This window comes from Hydractinia symbiolongicarpus, chromosome 14 (assembly GCF_029227915.1).
Source record: "Hydractinia symbiolongicarpus strain clone_291-10 chromosome 14, HSymV2.1, whole genome shotgun sequence".
NCBI classification, from domain to species: Eukaryota; Metazoa; Cnidaria; class Hydrozoa; order Anthoathecata; family Hydractiniidae; genus Hydractinia; species Hydractinia symbiolongicarpus.
In genome coordinates this window covers 7,024,035-7,043,932 of record NC_079888.1, presented here as the reverse complement: position 1 = coordinate 7,043,932, position 19,898 = coordinate 7,024,035, and the positions used below count along the sequence as shown (strand labels likewise).

At 33.3% G+C, this 19,898-nt stretch overlaps 2 protein-coding genes across 4 annotated transcripts; both read right to left on the bottom strand.

The window, feature by feature from the left end:
• Nucleotides 1–856: 856 nt before the first annotated feature.
• LOC130626192 (uncharacterized) lies at nucleotides 857–11,519 on the bottom strand. Of its 3 annotated transcripts, none has more exons than XM_057441294.1 (10): nucleotides 11,157–11,519; nucleotides 10,411–10,512; nucleotides 9,981–10,099; nucleotides 8,834–8,954; nucleotides 4,290–4,474; nucleotides 3,963–4,096; nucleotides 3,843–3,880; nucleotides 3,159–3,193; nucleotides 2,353–2,476; nucleotides 857–1,522 (listed from the first exon to the last, which is right to left on the bottom strand). In XM_057441294.1, exons 1-10 carry the CDS (start codon nucleotides 11,434–11,436, stop codon nucleotides 1,119–1,121), a joined length of 1,542 nt encoding a protein of 513 aa, XP_057297277.1. In that variant the 5' UTR covers nucleotides 11,437–11,519; the 3' UTR covers nucleotides 857–1,118. The 3 variants fall into 3 exon arrangements, with proteins under 3 accessions (XP_057297277.1, XP_057297278.1, XP_057297279.1); XM_057441295.1 differs by having other exon boundaries at nucleotides 2,356–2,476; XM_057441296.1 differs by having other exon boundaries at nucleotides 11,029–11,168.
• Nucleotides 11,520–11,573: 54 nt separating this feature from the next.
• Nucleotides 11,574–19,473, bottom strand: LOC130626141 (interleukin-1 receptor-associated kinase 1-binding protein 1-like). Its single transcript, XM_057441246.1, has 4 exons — nucleotides 19,315–19,473; nucleotides 17,156–17,343; nucleotides 13,359–13,639; nucleotides 11,574–12,582 (listed from the first exon to the last, which is right to left on the bottom strand). The coding sequence occupies exons 1-4, from the start codon at nucleotides 19,334–19,336 to the stop codon at nucleotides 12,321–12,323; spliced, it is 753 nt and encodes a 250-aa protein (XP_057297229.1). The 5' UTR covers nucleotides 19,337–19,473; the 3' UTR covers nucleotides 11,574–12,320.
• Between the last annotated feature and the right edge of the window lie 425 nt (nucleotides 19,474–19,898).

The following is a 19,898-nucleotide window of genomic DNA, read 5'->3' as shown; positions in this document are numbered from 1 at the left end:
GGCATTTGAGGTAACTAATATGGATTGTATTTAAATCAAGCATTTTTTTTCTAAAACCTTCGCCAGTCACGTATCCGGTAGGAGGGACCAACCTCGTGGAAGGACCAACCTCGTCTCCAGGACTTCTTAGGATTTTATAACTCTCTTTGACGAAAAAAAATACACACCACTACTACTACCTTAAAGTTTCTATATTTCTATTTCTTTATGATATGCAATGTTAGCCTAGTGATAGAAAGATCCTAAAACACACTTGGGACACAACAAGAACTTAGCCTGAAAAATCTTGAAGTAAATGACGCCAGAAGAATAGGAAGGCCTCGGAAAACACAAGGGCAGCCTGCCTCAACAATATACGTCAGGTGGTTTTAAGAACTAAACTTGAAGATGGTATATGTTCTTGAGCAAAAATGGTCATAATGACGATAATGTAAACAACATCTTCCTCCGCAATATAAATTTACTTATGTTAAAGTACACGCCCAACCACACCCCTAGTGATCTTCTACGCTTATGCTTATGATATGATCTTCTGACGGGAGTCAAAGAGGATGAGGCTGAGTAGACGCATATAAATTTTTTGTTTGTCAGTCTGCATATCAAATGGTATTAAAAAAAACCTCTGGAAATGAAGAGAAGTATCGGGAGGTTAATCTCCATTTTTACTTTTTAAATGATAATATGTGTCATGTCATGTCATCCTACATAAAATTACCGTGAATAATATACGCACTCATCATCCCACTTATCGGCCTCACATTTTTTCCATCGTTTAACGCCAAGGTGCGCCTCCTTTATTTTTACTAATACGGGGAAATCTGATTTGAAAAATGGAAAGTAGAGAGGAAGCTAGGTAACTAAGGATACTGTTTTCTTAATAGTTCCATATAAAAACTGAAAACATTTTAAAATCTTGACGTCATAAACGGAAAGACATTCTATCTGCTAAATAAATACAACTGATCAACATAACCTGTTGTAACTGGACAGTTGACTCCAGCGGTGAGTGAACATGTTTATTGGAGGTGATTGTCGTCTGCGGTATTACCTGCGTTATATAATGTTCCACGTCGTTAACACCTTCATGCGCGAGTACTTAACAGCACAAACACTAAACATCAGCTAATCGCAGCGTCATCACCAGTTTGACATGAACCTTGCAACGGCGACGGCGACGGCGACGGCAACGGCAACGGCAACGGCAACGGCAACGGAATACTTGAGTTTTCATACGAAACATTGTCTTCGCCTAACTCCGGATTATTTACCCCCGTCACGTATGTATGAGAAGAACTCTTAGGTATGGATGTGTTTGTGTTTCTTCTCTCCTTTCGATCGAATACCGTCCATGTTCTTCTACGTCGATGTAGAGAAGGAGAAACTTTTTCCATGGCAACATGTAGCGGTGAAAGCCAAGCCAATTTATCGCTTTCCACCGTGTTGTTATTATTTCGTGCATCACTGTTACCATAGTTACCGATATTAAGCCTGTTTTTGTTTGTGTTGTTCTTTTCTGTTTGAACTATAAAAGTAAGAGAAAGTTGTGATGAAAAAAAAAGTAAAAAGAAGTGTAAGGTTGAAGCTAGCAATAAAGTTTACATTTTTTCCATCATAACACGTCACTAGCAATTAGCTACAACCATGAACCTTCTCATCGGTACAAAAAAACGTCGGCTAACAAATGTTGGGCACACTTTTTAGTCGGAAAAATTAAAAGTCACTTGTCCAGAATTTATTCACATTTTATTGACAAGACAATTACGTTTTTTGCTGATTATTTTTTGAAAGAATTTATGTAAAGCAAACAGTCTCAAAGTAGTCGATATTTGAAATAAAAATGGATAATAAACAATCAAACTAACAAAGGAAGTTTAAAAATACATCTTGTATAACAACTCTAAACGTAAACTAAAAAAATCCAACCTCATTCTAGCAAAACTGAGATGAGATCAGTTAAAAATATTAGTCGGCAAAAAAGGCAGTAAAAATGCCCGCTCGGTAAAGGGATGGCGGTGAAACGATTTTAGTCGGTAAAAAATCTAAAATTTAGTCCTTTTTTTTAACCGTATATTACCGATAAGGTTAAATCATAATTTTGGAGAAATTATTTTTAGGCAAGAGAACAAATTTCAAAGGTGGTCCCCACAAGTTGTTATAAAGGCGAAGTTAAATCTTTGACTATTCGGATAGATTCGCAGAGTTAAACCATTAGCCCAGGTTTTTTTCAAATTCCACACCCTATACGAACCGTAATATGGGCTGTTCTACAATGCACCCATGTTAGACAGTGTCTCTGTTGCGCTATTCACGTGTAAGTCCCTGTCAATTTTCAATAGAAAAAAACTTAATTACCACCTTCAGCAATTCTTGGTGAACTCGTTCCAGTCTCCGCTTTAGTGGGGATAACAAAAGCTTTATTTCGGTAACCTTGGGCATTAGGATAAACAGCATGCCGAAGCTGATTGTCGAAAAAACTCTAGTAAAGAAGACACATAAATCACACGTTACTGCAATGATGGGTTTGTGGTGACGCGTCAATTAATGTTGAAAAGGGATTTCTGTTGCGAAGGGTTCCTGTTGAAAAGGTTCCTGTCGAAAGGGATTCCTGTTGGAAGAGATTCAGGTTGAAAGGGATTTCTGTTGAAAGGGGCTTCTGTTGAAAGGGGCTTCTGTTGCTAGGGATTCCTGTTGAAAGGGGCTTCTGTTGCAAGGGGTTCCTGTTGAAAGGGGCTTCTGTTGCAAGAGGTTTCTGTTGAAAGGGGCTTCTGTTGCAAGAGGTTCCTGTTGAAAGAGCTTCCTGTTAAAAGGGATTTCCGAACTGTAAACTCTTTTGGTATTGCTTAAAAATCTTTTTTCGTTTTCAATTTATCCAAGTTTTAAATATTCAAAATCCGGAAACTGATGATGTCATGAGTAAATTTTGAAAAATACTGAGATTACATTTCTACCTATAACTAAGGATGAAATCGATCTCACACTACAAAACTTCCGTTTAAAAATTCGAACTTCTTCTAAACAATTTTGAAAAGCATTTCAAAGTTTTAAGTTAAGGTAACATAGAACTTGCGCAGTGAAAAAAAACTGCTCAACCAAAAAGAAAATACGTAAACACAATGTTAATTTCAAAACGAGGCAATTCAATAAGGCCGGATACATACGTCAGATCGGCTTTTCTCCTCAGTGTATGTGTATTCTATAAGAAAAGCAACAAAATTATCAGACGTTATTCCATCAATATCCAACTTCTGTCTGTAAGCCAAATATGGTAGCTGCGAGCAGCGGCGGGCGAAATCCCGTGGAATTTCTCGACTGGTAAATTTCCGTGAGCTGAAAAATGAACAACTGGTAGCCACTACAAATCGATGCATATGTATCGTTCATACGGATTATAAAGCTGGAGATTGGCTACAGTTTGACATTTTAAGTCGATAGTTCGCTTTATTACGTGTCACAGGTAAGGTGTAACGCAACTAACTGTAAAGTGAGTCTATCAACTTCTGCATTCGTGGTAGAAATATTTTTCGTATACCTAATGGCTCATTTTTGCTTTTATCACATCGTAATTTTGATCAATATTAATTCGTTTTACCACGAACTCTCCCAGAAAAAAAAATCAGAAAGTAATTAGTTGTGTATAAAAAATACTTTGGCGTCCCAGAAAAGCTGAAATACAGACAGGCTCGTACAAAAGAGAATTAAATTTCCCATCCGGATTTACTCAGGTTCATCAACCTTAAGGCAGAAGGAGACCAGAAATCTGGTTGAAAGTGGAAAAATAGTCGATAAATAATAATGGAAATTTGGGGTTTTTCAAAAAATTTAAGGGTTAATGTCTTAACTACCTGTATTAAACTCTGACTCTCGTCTTTCTTCTTCCTCTCTAAATAAACAGTAGATTTCACCATATAAATAAACTGACTAAATGCGTGGCCAGATGGGCGGCAGGGGCGGATAAAACCTACCTCTGATTCCTTCTGTATATTAACAAGATCGTCACAACAATCATAACGAAACAGATAGCAGCAGTTACACTGGCGATAATAATCAATCTTGCGTTGTTACCTTCAGACGACTTCTCCAATCTGTCGTGCGGCATCTACAAAAAAATTCGAATAGAGGTACAAAAAATACTGGTCAAAAGAACCAATTGTTATAAAACGAAGCAGTGAAACACGAAATTCTCACAAGTTGGATTTCAGATAACACAAAAAAGCAAGGAGAATTGAACGGTAGAGAGTATAAGATAGATAGAACAAAAATATTTTAAAAAACAAACACCGAATGTGAACCTTGTTTGTTGGTAAAATCTTTCCTGCAGTAATCAGTTTGCTTGATCCTTCTTTCAGGTGGACAGGTTCAGTTGTAAGCGGTTTTAAAGATGGTACCACAACCACGGCGTCTTCATGTTTAATATTTTGTGACGGTATGCATTTAGTAAGTTCTGATTCTAGGCGGTGTGCATTCTCATTTCCAACTAAAATTGAGATTGAAATACTATAATTTTACTGATAATTTTTTTTCTCCATATATTGAGGTTATGATCGTGAACTTCAAATTCATAAATCAGAAAAAACATGGAGGGTGCTGTCACTCTGCTAAGGATACAACATTTATATGTCCACAACATGCCCACCTTCTGGTAGTACCTTGATTTACTCACACTCTTTCACGAAATGAAGCTAGATGACGAAGCTTTAAGGGAGAACTTGATAAGAGATACCTAACTTAAACTTTCACTCTCAGCTCAAAACATAATTCCAGTCAAAAGAACTCATTGAGATTACCGCTGATTTTTGTGCAAGTAATTTTTAAAACCGGTGTTCAATCTACAGCATTATACTTCTTAATTTTGGGGCTTATTTATTCATTTAAGGTTATGCGTATAATCGAAGGTTATGCGTATGTTCGAAGGTTATGCGTACGTTCGAAGGTTATGCGTATAATCGAAGGTTATGCGTATGTTCGAAGATTGTGTGTATATTCGAAGGTTGTGCGTATGTTCGAAGGTTATGCGTATAATCGAAAGTTATGCGTATGTTCGAAGATTGTGTGTATATTCGAAGGTTGTGCGTATGTTCGAAGGTTGTGCGTATATTCGAAGGTATGTGTATATTCGAAGGTTATGCGTACGTTCGAAGGCTATGCGTATGATCGAAAGTTATGCGTATGTTCGAAGATTGTGTGTATAATCGAAGGTTATGCGTATGTTCGAAGGTTATGCGTATAATCGAAAGTTATGCGTATGTTCGAAGATTGTGTGTATATTCGAAGGTTGTGCGTATGTTCGAAGGTTGTGCGTATATTCGAAGGTTATGCGTATATTCGAAGGTTATGCGTACGTTTGAAGGCTATGCGTATAATCGAAAGTTATGCGTATGTTCGAAGATTGTGTGTATAATCGAAGATTATGCGTATATTCGAAGGTTGTGCATATAATCGAAGGGGGGATAGGGTGCAAATTGAATGCATAAGATAGAAACCAATTGTAATTAGGTCCTGCGAGCCATGTTTAAACGCTTGAAAAATAATGTATTGTAACAATTCATTGAACACAAATTGTTCATTAAAAGTTATACACTAGATCCTAGATACGGAAACAATCTTTTAACGTTTCAGTTGATATCGTTTCCAAAAAATGTATCAAACAATAAAATTTAAATTCTGTTACAACGTGTAATCAGACAAACAGACGACCTTAATACATCTTAATTTAGCCATCTTCTTAGTAGTACAAGCCTACAACTTTTATGGCAAAACAACTACAATTCCATATCAAAATTTATCTATATTTTTTATCTCTTTCTAACTCTTTAAAATTCGAAAGCACAACATTCATTTTATTATAAAAACGTGAATGCCAAAAAAAAATGAATCAGGATTTGTGAAGAGAATTAAAAGGCCAATTTATGTTTCCAAAGCACCTCCTCCTTCCACCTTCCCTACATTTTTGGTGTATAGCTACCTAAAATTTGCAGCAAGGTAATACGACACAAGGGGTCAGGTATCATTCAACACAGAAACCATATAGACGTAATGTTAAAATCAAGCTTATTAATCGAATAACATTTTTTGGATAGCACACATTCCATGAATTTTACAAGTAAAACGAAAAACTAACAGTTTTTATTTAACTATAGAGAAAAATACGAACGTGAGAATGGAATTCACAACACACAGCGCAAACTAAACTGTTACACTAATATCCACTGTCTGGATTTGTTTTGAACTGACTCCCAGATGTTGGTTGTCAATCAGCAAATCAAGCGTGGGTAGTATTTATTTTTATCTTGTCACAAAACTCTGTCAATTAAAAACAAAGTGACAAGCAGGAGTAAGCTCTCTAAAGGTACATTTACACTAACGTTTTAAGTGAGCCTATTACTTTTAAGGTTTGTTATCACACTAAGTGCATGTTAATGAGTGGGTAGCAAAATCAAATGTGAAAGTTTTCTGACTGACACTTAAATTAAAAAGATTTCAGTGTATTTATCTACTTGTTATGCTTTTCAATTCCAGTGTGCAGCTAACAGGTATTAACAACATACCCCAACCTCGTCCCTAGGACTTGTTAGGCTTTTTTATATTTGGACGGCCAGAACAGGCCTTGCTTAGGCCGTTCACATATAAAAAGCCTAACAAGTCCTGGGAACGGAGTTTAACGTACCCTTAAAGTTCATTCAGAAACGAAAGTGACTGCTATTACTCTATCTTGATTGGTTGATAAACATTTTCTCGGTTTGAGAATGTGAAAAAAAATCCACTTTTTTATGAACAGGAATAGTGTTCAGCATAACAAATGAATACACGCTTTTTCTTTATAAAGAATATGGTTTATAAGAATATCGGCTGGGACTTAAGGTAAAAACAATAGGTCTATTGTTTATAAAAATAGAGAAATAAAAATAACGACCAACCTGGTTAGAATTTTGACATTCTCATAAAATAAGCGTGTATTAGTAACCAACCAATCAAATTGCAGTATTTATTCCACTCCATTCGTTTCTTACTTAAGTGGAAAAGAAGTTTTTAAAGTTTCACATAATCCTGAAATCAAACAAACCTAAATCTATCACCTGAAAGAAATTCTCAAGTTTAAATCATCCGCCTTATCATACAGAAAAATATCTTTAACATTTACTTCTACAAACCTTCACAACACAAATGTTTACACTGTAAGACATATTTCCCTGTTATTTATAACTTATTCGTATTCCAATCATTTGATAATAAATCGTTACCAATGAATGGTTGTATGAACTATACAATCGGATTACAATAGATTAATTTCTATATGTGAAATTCATGACAATCTATTGAACATGCAATGAAATTCATAAAAAATTTGAAAAGACAAACTCATCTAAAGGGTCATTGATGAAAGGTCTTTTTAAAGCATCATCTTAATTAGGTTTTTAATTATACATCAATTAATGACATAAGGTTAAACAAAAAAACAGATTATTGCTTAAACAACACAATGGCTTAACATTTAAAAACATCGTTCGTGTAAAAGCATGATTTCTCGTCACTACTTCCAGAATGATGACAATTAGTGAAGTGACTGAAACTAAAACTGTCACCAAAATTAGCCTCCTAACCACAACCATAATACCATAATACCATATTACCATATACCTAACCATATTACCAAGAACATTGACACGACCTGCAACAGTGCTAACTTTGGTGTACAGCATTGATCTCTGGAATTGTAACTTGTGGACCTCAGTACACACGAAAGATTTTACATTACATACTGCTACTAAAGAAACTTCCAATTTTTTATAAATAGATGGCTAAGTTTAAATTTTCTCCAAATTTACGCTTGGGCGTTTATTAGTTCATCAGTTTTTACGGTGCTTACACTTAACGCTCATTAGCTTATAAGATCCTTACACTGGTCATTTATTAGTTCTTATGGTTCTTACTCAGAGCGTTCATTAGTTCATAAGATCTTACCCAGGACGTTTATAAGTTCTAAGGATCCTCACCCTAGGCGTTCATCAAGTTATAAAATCCATACACTGGTCGTTCATTATTTCATATGACCCTTACCCATGATTCTTTAATTTTCAACGTCTCACCCAGTGCAAATATTTTATATAATATTTTAATATAATATTTTGTTAGACTCAGCCGGCATATTTAAAAGGATAGGTTTATTTGTCTTCCAATTTCTTTACTGTTATCCTCATATTTTCGTCAGGGCAGTCGCACCAAAATGCTACATAAACATAAATATTCCCTCCTCTGCAGTTTGGTCTCTCTAGCTACATGTAGAGGTTGAAATTAAACTCACTACCAAACTTGGGGGTAGTATAAACTGTCTAATATTTTCCCTTTGGGATAAATTTTTACAACTTAACCCTTTCCAATTAAAACACCCGTATACGTCTGTCTGTCTTTCACGCAAAATAGTAGCTTAGCTGCGCAAGTAGCGGGACGCACGAAATGCGGTAAAAAAGGACGGGCGAATCCGTGGATTCTTTCACGGGCTAACGACTAGTGGTTACAATTCACACAGCTTTATTCCAAAAAAACACTTATAAAAACATCTACTATCATGTCCATAAATACCATTGCAGCTGCGAGAAAAATAAATTTAAGCACAAATATTCAAATCCCAGCATCATAGCTAGGAGGATGGATCAAAGAGCTAGGAATAAAAATTATGGTACTATAACAAAAACTTCATCAAGGCTTCATGTAGTCAGTCAACTACTACCCCTTTTTAAAGTAATTTTATTTTTACATAGTACAGTAGCTATAATATCTCTACTATCACTTAACACACATCAAACCTTCTTAAATCCTTCAGTCAACAAAATAATACCTTTCAGTTTTCCAGGAATCTTCACAAGTAAACACGACTCTGAAAGCGGCTGTTTACATACCATATCTAATTTGATCAACAAACCCGACAGTAGGTGAAGATGACATTTGGCGCCAGTCCACTAAATACAATCAATACAATGTGAACAATATTGAAGCAAACTGGTAACTAAGTTGCAATTAACTTGTATCTGGTTGATGAAAAATATAACTCGTGCAAAAAGTAGACATAAAACGACAACCGAGTCGGCAAATGCAAACTTTGGCCATCTTTAGTGTCATAACATCGGCATAAAACAATTTTCTTTCGGAAATTAAGAAGAGTCTTATGATCTATAGGGATAGACCAGCCCCAATAGAAATGTATCTTCAGCTCTATTGTACTTTTTTATAAGTTTCATTAATCACTCTTCTAGGAATACAGCTTTCGTGCGTATGCTGAAGTGTGATAATGACTTGTTCATATTAGGAAATCATTCTATGTTACATTTTCTATAAATTACGCGTTAAATGTTATGACTGAAGATGGCTGAAGTTACGACCAAAAGCTTTCGTTAAATAAATTGGATTTGTCGACTTGCTTATGTCTTTTTTATAACCTGGTTAATATCGGGAAGAAAAAAAATCTATTATCTGTGACAATGAAATGTTATGTTTTCACCAAACCACAGTTACTGAAACGTTGTCACGAGATTGATTTTGGAAGACCTCAAAACGTGACGTGGTTTACCCAAGTACGTCGCTGTCTTGTTTACAATGGTTACATTTCAAGAGACACTTGTTGTTACGAGGTGAATTTTGACAGATAAACTTTGCACAGAACATTAATTAAAATCAGACACCACTAGAACATTACATGGCTGTGCCAGAAAATACCAACTACTCAACATTGAACTGGAAAAATGTTTAATTAGTATTTTTAGGTTCCAACAAATATAGTATTTAGTCTATTACATTTTTATACTGATGTCAGCATATATGTAATAATTTCAAAAAGGGCAGGAAGTTGTTTTGGAAAATGGTATGGTTTTCTACGGTACGACTTGTCATTGAAGAGATATTCCCCTGTTAAATCACAAAATGTGCTGACTCAGCCTAATAACTTTCACCATACTTCTTACAATTCTAAGAAAAACTTGAAAACAAACCTCCACAGTGCTACCATTAGATGTGAATATTTGTCTCGTAACAAGATTTGAAATTTGTTTCCAACCATAATGTTCAAAATGGAATCCAGTTACAGCACAGTTTCTTTTTTCATCAACATCTAAAAAATTAAATCTTATAAACAGTATTAAAAGACGTCTACTTATCCCTCTTTACATTAGCTTTTAAATAGCTACCAACAGACCACAAACCAGGAACTAGGCTTACACAACGTGGGCCAACAAATTATTGTAGCAAAAAGCATAGATTGTGATAGGAAGAATACTTCCGTACTTTCTTGGAAATGAAATAATATTTCAAAGCAAAATAATATTATAGTTAATGGTTAAATTGAGCTCAAAAACATTTGCAGAATGCTTTTGAATGAATATTGAAACAAACATATACTTCCATCAAAACAAAGAAATATACCTCTAATAGTTTCTCGTAAATTTTCTTTCCCACATAATGCTAAATTCTGTTGATTGGCATGGAGTGTTAAAATTTTGGAATTCATTACACAAATTTCACAGGCTGAAAAATAACATGATTAAAATTTAGAAACACACAATATAATTGTACAATTATGAATATACATCTTTTTTTGTTTTAGAAAAACGTTTATAAGAAACATGAGGCTTAGGAACGAAAAAAGCTAAGAAACATGGGCAGGCTGAAAACGAGAAATCAAGATGAAACATTTTTTGCATTATAGAAAAACACGAAATCTTAGGAACAGGGAACAATACATCATCTGATGTGTGCTCTTGAAATTTCGTGTTTGCACAAATAAACAACACATTGTTTATCGCAATGAAATGTCTTCTTTTTTATTCAATTCAATACAGAGTGGCAGTGAAGGTGTATTTTGAACTTTTTGAACAATAATATTACCTAACAAATATTTGAGCCTGAAATAGGACAAAACTTAAGAAACATTGAGCTTGCTTACTTCTACATGTTTCTTAAATAAAAAATGACGTTTATACCATAAATATTATGAAAAAAAGTATAAAAAATAAATTTCAACAAACTACTTTATCAGCTCACCTCTTTATTTACAGAGTCCTTAAAAGCCACTTTAATTTTATCAATCAACCAGACATTGAAATTACACTTAAATACCTGCATAATTTCACAAACATAATGACTCATAAGATAATGAAATAATCAACTACCCTTGTTTCCCATGCTTTCACAACGTTCATTCAAAGAATCGTAAATTTCTTTGCTTGCTTTGCATTCACAAGTACATGGTTCCTTTTGAAGTAATACAGCATCTTTAGCGAAGCATAAGGATGGACATTGCTCTCCATCGTGCATGTCGTTGTATATTATTAAGTCTGGATCATTATACCTTCTCACAATTTCAACATTTTTAAATTCACTTTTAAATTTGCAGTTTCTAATTTCACCAACAATAAGACAGAACAGCAGCACTGGTAAAAGATTAAACATCAATGAAGGTACTTTAAAAATAAAAATAAATCATGTCTTATAAAAAATTCTTTCAACATATAAGAGTTTCAGATTTTTGTGATTTTTAGCGCATTGATTAAAACAAAATGTGAAATAACAAGTTATTTTCATATGTCAACATCCAAACTTTTTTCTCAATAAAACGCAATATTTGTTTACAAAATATTGACTTTCTCTTTAAAATATCATATTTACATAGCGTTACATAAAATAAATACGACACAATATATATTAAAATCTACATCAGAATATTTTTATAAGATAAAAAATGTTCTCACAGCAAAAAGAACGTTTTTCATTGCTTGTCTAAAGCAAAATTTTGATAGGAAAGTGATTGTCACCATAAAGTAAACAAAAAATAAAGTGTCTTGCTTCAAGACTTCCTTTACCAAAAATTTCTATCCTCATCTGAGAGACTAATTTCTTAGTTGTGTTAAAATGTTTGTTCTAAAAAAGCCAAAATATACAAAAAGAACAATTCTTGTTTAGTAAGTTCAGAAAGTTTTTTTATTTACCTAATTTTATTCAAAACAATATGACCTTTTATTGGTACAAATTTTCATGCATATTAATTTTCGGATAGTGAAAAAATATCTATTTTGCGCTTTTTGATACAATTAAGAACGTATTTTGTGTGCATTAATATTATGGTTCAAATTTCAAATTTCCCTACAACCAACAAGAAAAATATAGCAAAAGTCAGAGTTTTAAACAGATTGTAGCATCATTTCCACTGCTTCTTAAAAAGCATATTTTTGCAGATATTCATCTTCACACAAAACCTGTAATTTCTGTAACTTAACTATTTTGCACAACTGCTCGGAAATTAGGACACATGAAAATTAATACGAACAAGGTATATTTTATTTATGTCTTGAGTTTTTCGTCCTTTCTTTGCATTCAAAAACAACATGAACTTTCACACTGACAGTATAGGTATTATTTTCAATGTGCTCTTGAAAAGAATTTATTTCTTTGCTGACATTCGACATTCCATTTCCTGTATATTCTATTGTATCTTCTTCCGTGATTAGAAGAGGGGAACCAAGGTTTTGATTCAACAATTGTGCGATCGCAGTTGCTTTCGTTCGACAGTTTTGAACAGCATTCAAACATGCTTGACGTCTAGGGAAAAAATGGAAAAAGAGTATCTAGCATGAAATTTACTATTCATAACAAAGAGTTGGACTGTTTTTAAGTTATATTTGAATTGCATGTAAACAAGAACTCCTTTTCATTTTTGCTTTGTTCTGTGGTATAACATGATTGTTGTGTACCTCCTCTAGATTGTGGTATCCTGTAGTATCAACAGTAACAGGAGTATTATCTGTCAACATCGCAATGCTGTTACACAAAACAAAGCAAGAATGAATAAACAATGAAACACCATACATATTTCAATGTCAGTGATATTGACACAAAAACTTTACCCAGATGATTTACATTAATATTAAAAAATTAAGAATTAATAAGAAAATAAGGTAAGTGAGACATTATAATTATTGCAAATATTGAAAATATTCCTTGAAACAGATTTTTTGTAGCTTGTTACGCATTTTTACCCCAAAAGAGAAACGGAACAAAACCATATCATACTACAATTTGGATGGTTGTTCTTATATTATCCTTTTATGCAAACAGGTAGAAAGGGATCAGTTAAGAAATAATAGAATATGGTTACTAAACAAGTAATATAAAAATAAGCATCTCAACACACTGTGCTATTTGTGGGGTTAACATGATATTTCTGATATCCTACGTGTATTTTTACAAACATCTCTTACTCACGAATTATAGTTGAAAAAATGTAAAAACATACACAGTGCTCTCTGTGTTATTTATAATGTTGTAGCTCATACATAAAGCAATTACGCTGTTGCTTCACAAAAGATTAAACCAACCTGAGGCTGCTTAGTTTTCCAGAAGAATGCATAAACACAGGCTTGGAAATTTTGATACTTTTTTCAAGTTTTTCCACTAAGAAGTTAACAGTTTTTTCATATGTATTTGCATCTTGGAAATCAACAACAACTTCAGCTTTCATTTGATACAGTCCATCTTCTGTTGTTGACAATAACTTATGGACGGTATGTTGCTTATCCTTTACACTATTATTTCGCAGTGTCTGTAAGACGTAATCTAATCGACGTGTCACACTCTGTTTGACATCCTCAACTGAGTCCTATAATTAATTCACATGATATAAAAAGAAAAAGCACATAAAGTCAATCACGATTTTAAAAACGAACACAACTCTTTAACGACGTTTCGGCCGTACGACAGCCATTTTCAAGTATAGCTATTTACAATTGACAAATTCAACACTATATACAAAATATCGTACGATATATCATCGTACGATCAAATATTCCGTAGGGGCAAGTCAATTATCTGAAAATAGAAATAATGGCATTGATGCAATATTTCTATTAAGAATTGGCTTATCCCTACGGATTAACAAGCTTTCCTTCAATTCCAAATCAAAATTATTAGATGCGGAGGAGATAATAGAAAAATTATCTAAAGATGGTCTATTTTTACAGATAACAACATGCTCCAAAACCGCACTAGGGTTAATAGATTTGACGGATTTTTCTATTAACCCTAGTGCGGTTTTGGAGCATGTTGTTTTCTGTAAAAATAGACCATCTTTAGATAATTTTTCTATTATCTCCTCCGCATCTAATAATTTTGATTTGGAATTGAAGGAAAGCTTGTTAATCCGTAGGGATAAGCCAATTCTTAATAGAAATATTGCATCAATGCCATTATTTCTATTTTCAGATAATTGACTTGCCCCTACGGAATATTTGATCGTACGATGATATATCGTACGATATTTTGTGTATAGTGTTGAATTTGTCAATTGTAAATAGCTATACTTGAAAATGGCCGTCGTACGGCCGAAACGTCGTTAAAGAGTTGTGTTCGTTTTTAGTTCCAAAAGTCTGAACATACACACCAATTCAATCAAGTTACGATTTTAAAACACTTAAACCTGAATGTATGTTTTTTTTATGAGTAAAAAGTTAACTCTTGATGTGTCTAAACTTATGCAGTCAATTTCGGTGTATATTTGAAATTTAAGAAACATTTATTGTCTATACTGTCAATACATGTAGTAATTAATTAGAGTGGCAGGAAGAAGTGTCAAAAAAATACTTAAAAAACAAATATGTTGCAAGGGAGGCATTCACAGGAATTAAAAGGGGACCAAAGGTGTACAAGAGAGTGAGTAGGTTGTCAAGGTAATGTGCATGTATTTTGTGTGTCAATTCGCAAAAATTTCTAATTTTATATGATAAAAGCTAATACATTGCAATTATTGAAACGTTTGGTGCATTATTTCTTTATTCTCAAATGTTGTAAATAATCTTTTTTATATAAAACTTAAAGTCGCGTGCACTTTAATTTACTTAATTTACGAAAGGAATTACAAATTATAAACAAAATTTATAAGTTGTTCCTCTTTACCTTTAAACTGTCAATTTAAACCGATTTAAATGGTTCTTAGCACAGACTGATTGTGGTGTAATACTGTATCATGTTCAAACCGGACAATTTGAGTGGAGAAGAAAAATTCATAAAACCATTTAAGTTATTTAATAATGGCTTATTAATCATTTGGCCATTTGTAATTTCTGCACGAATCAACATTTTTGTGAACACTGTGTTGGGCTACATAAACTTAGGGGACATTTGCATCCAAAAGCTTTCCAATCAATGTTTTTCTTACCGAATGATTGGCCACTTTTCTGCCTATATTTTGTATCTTTTGACTGTTGTCCTGCTAAGAATTCGTCTATTTCATTTAAATGGTAAAATAAACTATCATCTACCAGACAAAAAAGTAGTAATTGACATTTTTCTAACACTTTAAATAACTTGTTTTGTTTTTGTTTTGATGTCGGTTAATGCAGCATCATATAGACTGGTCACGTAAAGAAAAAAAAATCAAATTTTCCCAGAACGTTCAAGTAAAGGTAAACATTTGAAAATACTCAACAGTGGGGTAATAAGTCTAGTTATAGAAACCATATGTGTATGATGACTTTGTTTAATATGCTGAAAATAACAAAAAAAAACAAGCAAGAAAGAGAATCACATATGTGTCTATAAGTTAAAATATCAAGAGTATACACATTGGCTGTTCATGTTAACATCAACTGATTCTTAAACTATTTTCCATTTAGGGAAAGCATCGATGTATCCTGATTCACAACACTAATCATTAATCACACTTCATATTTTCTAAGAAAAACAAACAGGATCTTCCTTAATTGCAAGGAGTTTGTTCACTGTCATGTAGGTGAAACATGATTTACAGAAACAGGGAAGAAATGGCACTTGCTCCTGATGACGACCGTTTTAGCACACTGATCATTCTTTTTGTTTCACAGTCTACACCTATCGTATTTATTTCGTTTTGTTTAATTTCATTTTGAGTTACAATAATCTCTCTTTAATTGCGTAAAGTGAAGGCGCAATAATTTTTATCAGTTTTCGAGCGTTTATAATTTGCTTTTTTTAAGCAAACAGGTTGCTGCATGAAAAGAAACGCAATAACTTGTTTACCCACTTTCAACGTCTTTTTTGTTAGAACCTAGTTTTTAAGAAAATTATTCAGGCTGTTAAATCTCCAAGAATAAACAGCACCTTTAGAACATTACCTTAACACAGTTTTGCTTAAAAAATTGACAACAAATAGGATAGGATCATACTTTTTCTAACAATATGGATCATAGCATTTATAAATATAAGCACATCTTTTCTTTCAGGTTTGGGTTAAAAAATGTAGTTGATAATAAAAAGCTCAATTTATTTAAATTTTAAGGATATAATATACAATATTTTTTCAATCATAAAATGTACTTTCGGAGTATAATTTTCTAAAAAAGAATACCAAATTTTAATTGAGGGACGAAAAACATTGGTTTACAAGTTTATTCTGAGCATTCATTGAATTTATTTTTTAAAGGGATGAAGTACAGCATACCAAAGTGATGAATAAGAAAAAAGATGGAAAAACGTAGGACAACAAAACAAAGTAAAAATTTAAAAGAAATCAAAATAAGTGCAGGTATATACAAAAATAATAAGGACGAGGGTGGAAATGAATAACATCTTAAACAATCAAGGGAAAGAAAGGATGAGGGAATGTGGAGATGAAGAGGTTATGGAACATTTAAGCACGTTTAAAAAGGGTTGAGAGAAAGTTGACAATAACACCTGGAAAGAGCACAAACATGGAAACAAAAGAATACATGGAAAGAGAGGCATTAACAGTTAAAAAAACAAAATATAAACAAACGAAAAAAGAAAAACATGAATGGGAAAATAAATAGGGAAAAGAGAAGAAAAAATAAGGTTTAAAAAAATATCTTTATTTTATCATTTCTTGCACCAAAATATTCAGAAAATAAGATACCCCTTGTTTGTCAAAACAACAAAGACGACATGAAAAAGATTACATATATTTTAAACAACTAAGTGAAAACTTGTAAAAATTTTGCATGCAGCTTAAAAAGTGCTTCAAGGATTAGATTTTTCCTTTCTTTTTGACTTGTTTAGGAAATGAACAGAAACTTTTAAGTCACAATTACATCTTAATTAATGTTTTGCACATATAAACGTAGTTCTTCATGAAATTGGTTTGGAACAAACCAACTAATAAAAATGCAATAAAGCGAAGACTCACTTTAACATTACTGCATGTCATAGTACATCTGATAATATCAGGTGCTAAACTTGCTTCACCAGTCTCATGTAAATCAATTTGTCTGCTAACATTTGCTTCTTTCTTTGTAGTATGCAACTTCTTGTCATCTTCCCCGAGTAACTGAGCAAAAACTTTTGAATCTTGATAATAACTCATTATTAATTGGCCTACAAAAGGAAAGAAAAGCAATACTACTAAAAAAACACTTTCGAATAATAAACTCATCAATCTTTTACTACATAAAGTCAATATCTGGAATATTTTACTACATGTGTTTTGATTAATGTAATTTTAAAGACCAGAATGTGTGAAATTCAATGGGTAAAAATGGATGTTGTAATGTTTCTTTGTTTTTTTTTCTGCAAAACTACACTTACAGGCGGAATAGACATTTTATCATGGGTTTAACTGTAGATAATTTCTTCATTTGACAAAACAATTGGAAACTATAGCAGGTCTGAATTTAATGGATTTTTTCTTTATGCCTGTAAAAACGAAACACACATGCGGTATAATGTTTTTTCTGTAAAAATTTTGTTAAAGTGTAGCTGAACTTTCTAAATGATTTTTGAAGTTTTATTTAAAGGTTACCTCCCGTGAAAAATTTGAGCTCATATGAAAGAGCTTGCAAAAGTCTGTCTAGGCTGTGGAGCTATTTCAAAGTCTGATCTTTCTAGTTCATAATGAAAACTTAATACTGTGAATTTTTTGTTCTATGAAGACATATTATAATTATAATTGAAAGTCTTCTGGGGGTGTTTATATATTTACTGAATATGCTACACACTTTCGCTGCATTAGTCTGTTTTTCACCACTGCTTTACATCACATGCATAATTACATATACTAAATTTTTAACTCAAGCTGTTTTCCAGCATTTGCAGCAATAAGATGAACCCATGCCTATGTGAATAATATCAAAAAAGAAAGATAGATAGATAGATAGATGTGCATATTTTACATGGCTAGCCTAAATATCAAGGGATATAACCTGTCTATTATTTCTAGGAGGGGCCATGGCTTAGATGGAGAGTCCTACAGACCCAATTAGAGCCTGCACTCTACTAGACAACTCCCGGCAAGATCCAACCGCCCACACAGTGTCCCATCTTCCCAATTTCCTTCACATGCCTTGAGTTAACCCAGGGCTATGGTAACATTCACTCGCCCATGTTGAATCACCGTCAAGACGAATCAACTCCGGTCTCCGACATAGAGTACAAGAGCTATAACCACTAATCTACGGCACCACAAAAGGTATTTTTTATGTGATAGTTTTAAATTACAAAAAATTTATACTTTAAAATCATTTTTTACTAGGCAGTCCTTTTAATAATGCACAATAAATTACAAAACCCTTGAGCTAAACTTGTTGCGAATATGCAGCTGCATGGCTGCAGGGTTAGGGTTTGCAGCCATAAAGCCCTGCAGTCATGCAACCACAAAGTCCTGCAGCCATGCAGCTATCCTGTAGCAATGAAACCACACCCAGAAAAAAACAGTGTTGAGTCTAAAGTTGCTCCAAACTTTTAATCTCCTTTTGTAGCTTTCTTACCTATGTATATTAAAAAACAGCTGACAACGGCTCTAAAAACTCTTAAACAGTCAATTGCACTAAAAGTTTTTTTATGCCACAGGTTAGTTTACCATGAGAATTGCAATTGTTGCAACAACAGTTGCATATACAATCAATCGCAAAAAATTATTCAACAATATAATATCGTTTTCATGGGCACATTTGCATAAATAGCAACACAAGAGATGTTGCAGAACAATTATATACAGTCTTTAATGGAAACCAACCTCAGGTTGAGGATATAATGCCTTTTTAACACTAATGGAGTCATGCCAGAGACTATAAAAATGGTAATCTATCCTTTGTGCTTAACGTTGTCTAGTTGATCGATTGCTGTGCTTGCATGACTTTTGTAGCTTAAATGGAAGTTTTAAATACACTCGGCCCCCTTCGCAGGCCCTGGTTGATACCAACAGGAAAGGAACTGAAGAGGTTTTCATGCAAACTACTTAGCTATTGGGTAAAATATATTTACTTTACTTTTTACTTCACTTTATCAAACAATATTAAAGATAATAAAAAAGGCTTCAAATTAACTTCTTGTAAATGTGTTCCTGCTTACATGTTAAAACATCTAGGCACATTGACACAGACACACTGATTGACTTCTAGTATTGGTGCAGACGAGCAGCACAATTTTTTTAAAAAACTTTGTTTATGAGTTTACTTAAAATGTTATTTTTATGTCTGGGCTCCCCAAGTTCGCTCGACCCTGTGTCACCGCCATCTGGCATCGACATCTTTTTATAATTCACACAACTTCGTTCCCAGCTTTAGTTGTCTCTTTTTATCATCAAGACGGCTGGATCATCACCGGCCGGAAGTCGGAAAAGAGATACAAGATGACCTGGTGAAGAGATTGTAATACATATACAAAGCGCCGATTAACAGGAACTTTAATTCCATTTTTCGAAATATTTTTTTACGATCTTGTAATTCAAAGAAAAAAAATTGAGTCCGAATTACTTTTAAAAGCATTATTCCACCCCTCAAGAAGGGTGTCTTGCATATTTTTCTCGACCTATATCGGGATGGCGATGCGAACTGGAAGCATTAGGGACAAGGTTGAGTTAGGAAAAATCACTAAATTTCTGCACTTATCCGATGCTGCTAAGAAGGTTAACATTTTAGATCTGATCAAACACT

Coding starts and splice junctions, on each gene's coding strand:
- LOC130626192 (XM_057441294.1), bottom strand. CDS start 11,436: ATGTTTAATCTTTTACCAGTGCTGCTGTTCTGTCTTATTGTTGGTGAA. Junction 3,194..3,842: donor AGAGTCAGAGTTTAATACAG/GTAGTTAAGACA, acceptor CTTTTCTTATAG/AATACACATACACTGAGGAG. Junction 1,523..2,352: donor ACCAAGAATTGCTGAAGGTG/GTAATTAAGTTT, acceptor TTACTTTTATAG/TTCAAACAGAAAAGAACAAC.
- LOC130626141 (XM_057441246.1), bottom strand. CDS start 19,336: ATGTGCCTAGATGTTTTAACAT. Junction 13,640..17,155: donor TGACATGCAGTAATGTTAAA/GTGAGTCTTCGC, acceptor AATTAATTATAG/GACTCAGTTGAGGATGTCAA. Junction 12,583..13,358: donor GGAAAACTAAGCAGCCTCAG/GTTGGTTTAATC, acceptor TTTTTTCCCTAG/ACGTCAAGCATGTTTGAATG.